Here is an 11,507-nt window from a genome sequence, read left to right on the forward strand (position 1 = left end):
TCTGCGAAATACTGAACTTGTCGCCACTGCTTAACAGGATATTTATCATGCTTGTCAAACAACCCAGGAGGCAGACTCTCGCCCGACCGTTGAAGAAGCAGATGATTCGGAGTCAGGACATCTAGGTCGTTGGGACTGTTAGGGCATTCGGTAAGTGGTCGTCCATTCATGATAGCTTCTACCTCACACAACAAAGTTTGGAGAGCTTCATCACTCAGATGAACATGCTGTTCTCGCATCAGAGAGTAGAGGATCTTCCTGACGCTTCTAATCAAACACTCCCATATTCCTCCAAAATGTGATCCTGCTGGAGGATTAAATTGCCAGGATATGCCCTTCTGTAGCAAGTTGTCATGGATTTTCTGTTGGTTCCAGGTTCTCATCTGCTCACGCATCTCACGTTCTGCGCCAACCAAATTGGTTCCATTGTCAGAGAGAATGCTCTTTAATGATCCACGACGGGCACTGAATCTGCGGATTGCATTGATGCATGAATCCGTGTCAAGTGAATGCGCTAACTCCAAGTGGACAGCTCGCGAAGTCAAACAAGTGAATATGACCCCGTACCTCTTCACCATACTTCTACCACGTTTCACCTCAAAGGGACCAAAATAATCCATTCCAACCTTGCTGAATGGAGGTTCATTCAACGCAAGTCGCTCTCGTGGCAGACTGGCCATTTTCTGCTGCTCAGCCGGGGCTTGGTATCTCCTGCAAGTGACACACCTCGAGACGATACCCTTGATGATAGAAGGTGCTCCAATTATCCAGTAATGTCGTCGAAGCTCTGCTAGGATGGAATTTTTGCCCAAGTGTCCAACTGACTTGTGTATATGCTGAAGAATAAGCCTGGAGACAGGTGAGTCTCTTGGCATCAGTACCTGGTGCCTGGACTCAAAGTCGAGACCTGCTCTACCAATCCAACCACCAACACGTAGAGGTCCATCTACCAGCTTAGGATCAAGCTTTCTCAATGAAGAAGACTTCTTGACTACCGAGGATGGTTTTCCCTCCGTCACGTTGAGCAATTTGATTTCGTCCTTCCAATGTTTCTGCTGGACATGGTACACTAAAACCCTCTCAGCAGCCTCAAGGTTCTCTGTGGTAAGTCGAGTATGGTTAAGACTTTCTCTGTCACCTGATGAAAGAGTTTGCTTAACTCTGCTCTGCTCTGATTCCAGCTTCTATGAACGGTGCAACACATTGGGTTCTTGCTGTTCTAACTCTTGCTGTGCTGGCTCCTGTTTCAACCTCTCGCTTGCAGCTACTCTATCTTGGAGGCGCTTCATCACAACCAATATCCAAGCAACTGCCCGTTTCAGCCTGGTCCAATCTGAATAGTGCTCCAGAAGTCTGTCAACCGGACTGATAGGTATCTCTGCTGTCATCAGCACAGTCTTCTTCACCTCGGCATCATTATCTGGTAGCTTGGTAAGATCGGCATCTTGCTGAGGCCATTCTGTTTCTGGCTGAGACAGGAAGCCTGGACCCTCAAACCACATGGAGCACTGAAGAAACCTTTTCACTGACTGACCACGTGTTGCGCAATCAGCAGGGTTGAATTTGGTATTCACGTACTTCCACTGCTGCAAGCAAGAGGCATCTCTGATTATTGCAATGCGATTTGCAACAAAGGTCTGGAAGCGACAACTCTCGTTTGCGAGGTACCGCAATACCGTCATACTGTCTGTCCAGTATTAGGTGCCGTGTATGTCGCAGTCCAGCTCTTTAGTAAGCACTTTGCCAAGTCTAACTGCGATGGTTGCTGCTGTCAACTCCATACGCGGGATAGTCATCTTCTTTAAAGGTGCAACCCTTGCTTTGCCTGTAACAAGCGAACAGCTGATGCGCCCAGATTCATCACAAAGCCGGAGATAGGCAGCCACACCATACCCTACGTCACTAGCATCTGCAAAGATGTGAAGCTGACAGCTTACAACCTGCCCAAACCCTGAAGGCTTGTAGCATCTCCTGATCCTAAGCTGATCCAGGTCTTTCACCTCACTGAGCCACTGATTCCAGATTCTAAGATCTTCTCCCTGGATCTCTTCATCCCATCCTATGTCTCGTCGACAAAGACTCTGAAGGAGAATTTTGGCCTTCAACACGAAAGGAGCTGCGATACCCAGAGGATCATAAACGGAACTCGTGATAGAAAGTATTCCTCGTCGTGTTGCAGGTTGCTTTGGCAAACTGACTTTGAACCCCAAGCTGTCTGATTCCACAAACCAATAAACCCCCAGAGCTCGCTCATTGGGAAGGTTCTGATTCTCAATCGACAACTCTCTGATGTCTTTTGCCCGTTCCTCTATTGGCACCGTCTGAAGAACCTCATGGCTATTTGACACCCATTTTGTCAGATGAAAGCCACCTTGTTTGCACAGGGCTGTGGTACTCTGGATCAAATGAGCAGCTTCTTGTTCTGTACCAACCGAGACAAGACAGTCGTCTACATAGAAACTTCTCTTCACTATGTCACATGAAGCCTCTCCGTAGTCACCAACATTATCCTCAACAGTTTGCTTAAGAGCAAAGCTTGAGCAACTCGGTGACGACACTGCTCCGAATGGGTGGACTTTCAGACGATAGGCAACCGGCTGCTCTTTGAGATTGGCATTTGGCCACCAGAAGAATCGGAGGCAGTCAAGGTCTTCACTGGGAACTCTTACTTGGAAAAACATTGTGGCTATGTCTCCCATTATAGCTATCCCCTCTTGACGGAATCTCAGGAGTACACCCATCAGACTGTTTGTGAGATCTGGTCCTTGGAGTAAGACGTTGTTCAAAGATGAACCCAGGTATGTAGCCGCACAATCGAAGACTACTCTAATCTTATCGGGCTTGCGGGGATGATAAACTGCATGATGCGGAATATACCACATCCTGCCGTCTGCCCGATGTAGGTCTTCTTGTGGGACCTTTTCGGCGTAGCCTTCACTCATAATCTTGAACATGAACTCTTTGTAGTCACTGCCGAATTCACTGTTTCTCTGTAGTTTGTGTTTCAGACTATCAAGGCGCTTCAATGCCATTGACTTGTTGTCAGGTAGCTTTACATCTTCTGCTTTGAAAGGTAGACCAATACAGTAGTGACCATCTCTGTGAGTGATAGACTTGTTCACCGACGCCAAGAATATGATGTCTTCTTGAGAATGCTCTTTCTTGTCGTCAATGAGCCTCTCGGGGAAATCCATGTTGATGGTCTCTCTAACTAATCTATCCAGATGCTTGAGCTGATCTACCTCTGCTACTGCTGTGACCTCAGCCTTGTTTACAGAGAAACTACAACTTATGTCACTCTGTACTTCTTCAGCGTCTCTCATCACCTTCCAAACCACCCAACCGAGCATAGTTCTTGCAGCATGAGGGCTACCCGCTGGACCAGTTTTCAGATCAAACGGGGTGTAGGCATCTGCCACATTGTTACCAATCAGGAGTCCAATGTCTGCATCTATTTCAGGCAAGCTGATGTCTTTAAGATGGTCCCACCTGGAGATGTCATCAGTCTTTGGAATATGGTGCTGGGAAACTGGTATTGTGTCTTTGGTATACATGACTGGAAGATCAATCTCGTTCGTCATGTCTAAGTCGCTGACCTTCAGCCCGTCGATGAGATACGTCTTCATGGAGTAGGGCTTACCCATGGTGTCCAATGTAATGGACTTACATGGACCATTTGCTCCCAACTGCCGGGCTAGACTCTCACTACAGAAGGAAACCGTGCTTCCAGGATCCATGAATGCGTACGTTGGTACAGCCTTGATACCATATCTCAGCCGGACTTTAACCGGTACAATTGCCATGGTGCATTGACCCTGCTGACCGGCCCTCGTATTACCACCTGCATACTATGCAAAGTTTGCACACTGCCCACTGCTGCCATCTGGATTAGGCTTTGACTCGGGCTTGGGAACTCTGTTCTCATCGTGGAGGCAGGTTGGATGTCGACGTTTGCAAATGTCACAAGTGGATCTATGGCGACACTCCTTACTCTGGTGACCACGCTTGAGACATCCGTTACATAGACCTTTGGATTTTGCAAACTCTGTTCTTTCAGACAGAGGCAAACTGGACAGACGCTTGCACTTGTCAGTATGATGGCCTGTGTCAGTGCAATATATGCACACGTTCTTCACTTCATTGCCAGACTTTACTGCTGTCGACCTGTTGTCTCCTTCTTTGTTACGCCATGTCTGCTCGGATTGGCCACTTGAAACCTCGGTTGCAAAGCTGCCCCTTGAACGATTGGTGTGCTTGGTGACGACCTTTGCCCCTGTGCCTTTTACATCTTGGCTCAGGGCCTCTCTGCCGTACATGGGATCCATCACCTTCTTTGCCTCCATCTTTACAAATCGAACCAGTTGGCTAAATTGGACAGTCTCGCCTTTGTCTGAGGTCTGCCGAACAACATTTCTCCACCTGTCATGAAGACAGAATGGTAGTTTACCCACCAACTTCCTCATGTTGTCGGGGTACTCGAGGACCTTCACTGCTTGAATGCATTTTACAGCATTTTCACACTCAACCAGCAGAATTGAGAAGTCATCAAGTGCCTTCGGGTTGTCCGGACGAACACATGGCCAATCGAGTGCTTTCTTGATGAAGGAGTGGGCCATGAGATGCACGTCTCCATATCTAGATGCCAATTCTTTTAGAGCTGCAGGGTATCCTTGCTCAGCAGGAAGATGGCTGAAACCTGAGACAACTTTATATGCCTCTCCAGTAGTGAACTGCTCCAAGTAGCTCATTCGCTCATCGTCATTATCAGTATGTACTGCCACTTTAGTGTTGAACTGCCGGATGAATTTCCGGTAGTCGACTGGTTCCCCACTAAACCGCTTGATCTCAGGAGTAGGCCTTTTTAGTTGTCTGACAACTGCAAGAAGAGCGTTGTCACCTGACATGCCAGTTCCACTTCGGTTGCTGTCACAGTGCTTGTCACCTTGAGCTGAAACAGAATGGTCATTATTGACATGCAATGGCACTGGTACACTATGGCATGATGAACTATTACAACTTTGTTTACCATGTACTTGTACACTACTACTTTGGTTATGACTTTCTGGTGTAAAACTATGAGCATTCACATTTAGTGCAGATTGACCACTATTTGTCTGGTCTACCAAGTGTGACTGGTTATTGGGTTGTGCTACAATAGACAAAGTTTCATTATTCAACTGCTTAACTGAATTTGAATCTCTAATTGAAACAGCATTTGATTGTAATAAAAAACTGTCCAAAACTTTTTCCTTGGCATGAACAATGTCCAGTTCTGTGGTCAAATTCAGCTCCTCTTCTTCCAACCTCAATTTCAACTTGGCCATCTCTATCTCTCGTCTCCTCTTGAGTGCCTTCATTCTTGCCTCCAAAGCCGCTTTCTCCTGCTCCGCCTTGAGTCGTGCCGATGATATAGCGCTGGCAATGGAAGTTCTTGAGCCCCTTCCACTGATGCGTGATATGCTTGTCAGGTTTTCGCTGTCAGTGGTGCCATGGCGTTGGCGTGGAACTCCGACATCTTGCTCCTTCTGTGACCGGACCGTTTCCCAGTTGGAGTAATACACCTTGAAGTTCTTCAGGTAAGTATCTCTACTGTCCCAACTGTTGTCCAGATACTCCTGTAATTCTTCCTTGGACAGCAAAGTACAGTACTCGCTGTTCTCTTTGAGCAAGTCCTCGTAAGTTGACATCCATTCCTTATATTCAGCGCGTACTTCACCTTGGTCATGCTTTTCATTCATGAGAAGTTCAAGCCTTTCAGTTTTCGACTTTATTTGCCTGAACAGCTGTGACACGCCCTTTGCTTTCATGTCCTTTTGGTAAGGCAAATCCCTTTTCTGTGTGCATTCTTGCCCTCGATGATTCATGTAAAGCAGTATCTTCACTGTCCATGTCAACTTTCTCATGGTCATGACATGTAGCTCCTTGCGTGGTAAGGTCTTCTGCCCCTTTATCCATCCTGGTAGTAAACGTCAATGATGAATCTGCCAAAGATTTAACGAAAATATGCTGTGCGCAGATCCAGATGATTTTATTGTCCGACTTCTGACAGTTTTGGTAGTCGTACACTTGTGGGCTCAGGTATAGGCACAGATTGACTACAATAAATAAAATGGAAAATAAAATGTATGTGTGGAGGCCAGCTCGGGCTAGTGATGGGTGCGAATAAATTAATAGACACACCAACACGTGGGTTCGAGTCACTCCATGGATTTATTCCTATTAAAAGCAAGGCCAGCGGCAAGGGAGACAGCACGATGGGGAATCAATTAAACAATTACAAACAATGACAGAAAAGGGAGAAAAATAAAAGAAAACCAATAAGTATAATGTAACATCAATCCTGAGGGAGACCTTATTGTACATAAATTATAAATATCTAAGAGAGCATTTAATTTATGAGAAAGAGTTGTCGAGGTGTGAGAGCACAATACCCAACTTAACTGTAAATCTCTCCAAGAAACACATAAATTTCATTGTAAAAACCAGAATTTCTCAATTGACAGTGATGACAGGGAATTAATTCAGGCTGCCATTAAACATAAATTATGCTATACAGTAAAAGTAAGGACTGTGGATCAATTACCTACTGTAGCAAGGGATTTCTCTCTAAAGACAATAATTATTTCAGAGATTAAATCCAATTCATCAAAATTCTGGGATTTGTGTCACTCAAAATCTGTGAATTTATCAACTTAATACAATGACCTGACCTAGAAATGTTATGTCTATAAATCAGTGAAGGAACTTACACACATGTAATTTAAGTTAACACACTCAAAATAATCAATTGAACAACAAGTTGACAAGCTTTGACCAGAAATTATGATGAAAACACAGCGATTCAGGGCGACATGTCATGTACACTTTCTAAATATGAACGCAAGAGGGCCTCCATCAAATTTCGTTAGCAACGGAAAACGGGGCGAAAATCCTAATTTACACTAAGTTTCATTAAAATACTCTACCCCTATACCTCATTATATTGTGCCAGAGTCCTTAATACATTGAAATACTACTGTTTCATGAATGATGATTCGATAAAAAAGGAGAATATTTACCTATTAAAAGCAAGCGGTGCGCAGGCCAGCGGCAAGGGAGACAGCACGATGGGGAATGGCGTGTCACCGCTTGGTGGCGCTGTCACTTACCGCGCTTGGCGAATTATTTGGGAACATGCGAATTTTGGTACCTGCACATCCTTACATATGTGTTACAAGAAATAATCCCGAGTTTGTGTAACCTAATTAACAGAATCAGCTGACTGAATTACATATCACCTACATGTACATGTACTCTAAATACTTGCACACAAATGTCCAAACTAAAGGCTAAATACACGTACACATGTGTAGGCCCCTACAATGTACAAGGACAGATGAGTTTATCGGCCATGACCTAAATGCAAGAAGGGTTTATGTACACCCTGTATGATACTTGTACATGTGCTTAATAACAAGATCCAAAATAACATGCGTGGAAAATACATGTACATTTGTACAACTTGTAGGCTTACAAAATATCACTAAATCTCACATTAATTACTGAATCATTGATATAAATTATTTAAGAGTAACCAACCGTTTAATAAACCTTGGCCAGTTAATGCTTTGGGCGAAGAATTCCACAGGTTGCAAATTCTGTCGTCATTGACATGATTGAGCTGAAGCCATGTTGCTTTTTGCTTAGCTCCCGTATTCCCGCAACAGCGCCCTCACTTGGCAAAACAAAAATGAGAAATCTATCTGAGTTTGGCCGCTACATGCCCCTTTACTTGAGATTTGTGCCCACTCTATTCCTACTCAGAATTTTGATTAAGAAAACCAAAAAGAACTTCTGTAACCTTGTTCAGCCTTGTGCACCCCCATGTAATCAAACCATTAGTTGCACCATTGATGAGAATAAAAGAGGACAACTGTCTGTTAATTTTAATGCAAAAAAATAATCACCTTTATTCTTGCTTTGTTTTATTTACATAGTCTTGCATCAAAGTGTAGCCATGTGGGTGCCTTGCTGTTTTCTCTGGAAGACATCAAAAGGCGGGGATGCCAATTTTCAAAAACTTCTAAACAGTCAACATGGAATGTGCCACGTTTGAAGAACCTCGACATGAAAAAACTGGACGACATCCGAGTTTCTAACGCACAATTCCATGCAGGTACTATGTTATTCTTGAAATCAATAAAGATAACATATTGGAAACAATCCTCTTCGATCTGTTCAGACCCTTTTTCAAATACATCATGTGTGTACGTATGATGTCCATGCAGAAGTCTCGGAAATATTCCCATATCTGGCCAATACCTTTTTTCCCCTTAAAAGACCTATCAGCCATGAGAAAGTGATAACATGTCCTTAAAAGTAAAACAATTAGCAGTGACATTTTTTTTTAATTTTTACTAAGAAAACACTTAGAAACTTTCAGACTAGTCCCATAGGGTTTGTGCACAGGGTGAAAAGTGATGGACGGTTATGGGAATCTTTCCAACGTCCCCATAACATTGTTCTAATGTCTCAACATATTTACAATTTAGAGACAGGAGAATCACAGGATGAGGTTGTGAAGTGTGAATATGACCCGAGGAATCCTTCTGACCGGTCACCATTACACACAGATGCCATGAGGATGGCAGTGCTTGCTGATGGATGTGTTTCCTGGTTCAGGTTTAGGCCATGCTTGGGGACTGTCCTCTAAACCCCCTTGTGCTGCCATGGAAGTTGAAGTCTCAACCACCATTAAATACATTACGTACAAATGGTATTTCTTATGGAATACATTCTGCCAGGACATTAAAAGTTGGGGAATCTTTTGGAAAATGTGATCATTTCAGAACTTTACTTGAGATTTACAGTACAAACTCTTAATTTTTAAGAACATAATTTAGGAAGTAAATGATGATATCACTGAGTAAATTAACTCTGTTTGTATTCCTACAGGCAATTTGAATCTTCTCAAATCATTACATGCTGATTTGGGTAGTGATGAGGTCAAGGGCAAGGCAGAGGAACTGTTTCCAAACATCATCCTTACCCAAGAGGAAGCAGACTACATAGAAATGAAAACAAGAGGGCAAGCGCATAACTCTTCATGGAACATGTTCCGGGCCGGTCGCATCACGGCATCCAACATGAAAAGAGCAATTAACACTAAATTAGTTAGTCCATCTATAAGTATGATAAGATCAATCTGCTACCCCATGGGCCAGCTTTCTATCCAAATACCTGTACCAAGTATTAGGTGGGGAAACACACATGAAGCAGCAGCCAGATCGAAGTATCTTTGGCAACAGAAGCATTGTCATGAGGGCTTAAGAGTTACCACTTGTGGCCTGATAGTGCACCCTGACTTTCCCTACCTTGCGGCTTCCCCTAATGGTAAGGTTTTTTTGTGAGTGCTGTATGGAGGGTGTGTTAGAAATCAAATGCCCCTATGCAATAGATGAAGATCAAGGACTAGTGCTGGACAGGTGTCGTCCCTATCATTATCAAATTCAAACTCAAATGTTCTTGTCCAAATGTCAATATTGTGATTTTGTTGTGTTTACTTTGAAAGACGTGTTTATTGAAAGAATCAAATGAGGCGACAAGTTTTGTAAGGTTATGGTGGAAAAGGCAGCATGTACATACAAACAAATAATTCTGCCTGAACTCCTTGGCCAAGTATCCACAAGATCTAGCAATTGTGAAGAGTAAATTATGTGTAAAGTACAGGGCCAAAAATGAAAATTAAGTTTACCATTTATCTCTTGTCCAAAATTATGTTTTTCTTCAATACTAAATAAATTTATTTTCCAATGTATAAGCTGAGAGCCATTAAATCTCAAGCTCTTTAGCAGTCTTACCTTGGGCATAGTTGCAGGACAAGAAATGTACATTGCTCCGTCTTTGCACTAGTCATGCATCACCATGCATGATTACATGATTTTATTGTGTTGAATGACCCTTTCACTGTTTATAGTGGAAGCTTATTACTCCAAACCATTAACATGTTGCAGTTTCATTACAGATTTATTTAGAATGTTTTGAATTCCTGTGGTAATAACCAAATACACATAGTTTTGGAAAAAGATGGCGACTGGGAGCGCGGTTGAAGGAGTTTCAGAGTTAATTGAAACACAACGGATACAAATTCAATTTTCAAACTTCACGTATTGTGATTTTTTTTACAGAACATTTTTGTCTTCAAAGAATTAACAGAGTGGCTGCATTAGTGAAATAATATTTATTGTGAGGCCATCTTTTATTCTGCATGAACTGCTTAGTCCAGATCTGTACATCATATAATATTTTGATATATATTATTAGATAATTTTTGATATATATTATTAGTTATATATGTTATATCAGCCCTAACTCCCCTGCCTAATTAACTAGGAACCATATCCCATGATTCTGGCAAATTCCAACACCCACATGGGAAATTGTACACACACACTGTTGGACTTAGTTTCTGGAGGTCTGCAGACAACCCCAGCATAAGAGACCTTCAGTTTAGGGGTACTGTACCTATCCCAACAGATTTAAACAAAACCTGCTGTTGGGCTGTGATGGGTTGAGTTTGGTTAGGGTTAAGTCATTCTTTTAATCGGAAACAATTCATAAAAAGGCCGTAGACATGAACGTTCCCTAAAACAGTAAACATCTAAGTGTATTATATTATGCAAACTGGATGGCAAGAAATACATGTTCATGTCTTTATTTATGCACAGAAACTGTAGGACCTGTATATTTGTTTACTTTACCAAAAACAAATTATCACTTATTCATCAAACACAATTTGAGACAAATATAATATCACAACATTTACATTAAAAGTACTCTTGTTATAAAGGTGTTCGACTGTACTTGGCTGTGACCATTGCTGACATGTTAAAGACCATAAATAACCATAATTATGGAGGAACCAACTTTTTTTAGTTGTATGGCTGCTTAAGCTGTTATTACCATTCACTAACAGGATGAGATATTATGGGTCTAGGAATAAAGAAACCGATGGAGTAAGACGACACATGACACTCCCCCTTCAAGATCAACTTATGGCCACTTTAATGAGACTAAAGGTTGGATTGCTTCTGACAGACCTCGCAGACCGTTTTAATATGTCTGTGTCTCATATTTCACGTATAGTCACCACGTGGATCTTTCTGATGGAAAAAGTGCTAGCCCCTTTGAACCTAGCTCCACCTACAACCGACATTATAAATCAGACGCTACCAACACAATTCCGTAACTTTCAAAATATCCGCTTTATCATTGATTGTACTGAACTTTTCATTGAGACCCCATCAAATGTTACAGCTCAGACTTACATGGAGTTCTTATAAGCACCATAATACCGTAAAATTCCTCATTGCAATTTCTCCAACAGGTTTAATCACATTTGTAAGCGATGCATGGGGAAGGGGGCAGAACATCCGATCGCATAATAACTGAAAAATTTGGTTTTCTCTCTCTTCTAAATAAAGGAGACGTTGTCCTCGCAGATAAAGGGTTTACAGTGGAGGATCTCA

General features: G+C 42.5%; 3 protein-coding genes across 3 annotated transcripts; all 3 read right to left on the bottom strand.

Annotated features, from left to right (window-relative positions):
• Positions 1-1,184: 1,184 nt before the first annotated feature.
• LOC119733825 lies at positions 1,185-1,682 on the bottom strand. The gene has a single exon (XM_038207194.1). It carries the CDS (start codon positions 1,680-1,682, stop codon positions 1,185-1,187), a length of 498 nt encoding a protein of 165 aa, XP_038063122.1.
• A 15-nt stretch (positions 1,683-1,697) lies between these two features.
• Positions 1,698-3,803, bottom strand: LOC119733826. The gene has a single exon (XM_038207196.1). The coding sequence runs from the start codon at positions 3,801-3,803 to the stop codon at positions 1,698-1,700; it is 2,106 nt and encodes a 701-aa protein (XP_038063124.1).
• A 45-nt stretch (positions 3,804-3,848) lies between these two features.
• LOC119733827 lies at positions 3,849-5,687 on the bottom strand. The gene is made up of 2 exons (XM_038207197.1): positions 5,234-5,687; positions 3,849-4,948 (listed from the first exon to the last, which is right to left on the bottom strand). Exons 1-2 carry the CDS (start codon positions 5,685-5,687, stop codon positions 3,849-3,851), a joined length of 1,554 nt encoding a protein of 517 aa, XP_038063125.1.
• Positions 5,688-11,507: the final 5,820 nt, after the last annotated feature.

Source organism: Patiria miniata, unplaced genomic scaffold (genome assembly GCF_015706575.1).
Source record: "Patiria miniata isolate m_02_andy unplaced genomic scaffold, ASM1570657v1 HiC_scaffold_26, whole genome shotgun sequence".
NCBI lineage: Eukaryota > Metazoa > Echinodermata > Asteroidea > Valvatida > Asterinidae > Patiria > Patiria miniata.

Bases quoted from the DNA above. Each gene is read 5' to 3' on its own strand.
- LOC119733825 (XM_038207194.1), bottom strand. From the start codon at position 1,682: ATGACGGTATTGCGGTACCTCGCAAACGAGAGTTGTCGCTTCCAGACC.
- LOC119733826 (XM_038207196.1), bottom strand. From the start codon at position 3,803: ATGGCAATTGTACCGGTTAAAGTCCGGCTGAGATATGGTATCAAGGCT.
- LOC119733827 (XM_038207197.1), bottom strand. From the start codon at position 5,687: ATGTCAACTTACGAGGACTTGCTCAAAGAGAACAGCGAGTACTGTACT. The intron at 4,949-5,233 runs GTTTTTTATTAC...ATTCTGTTTCAG, and splicing joins CAAGGAAAAAGTTTTGGACA to CTCAAGGTGACAAGCACTGT.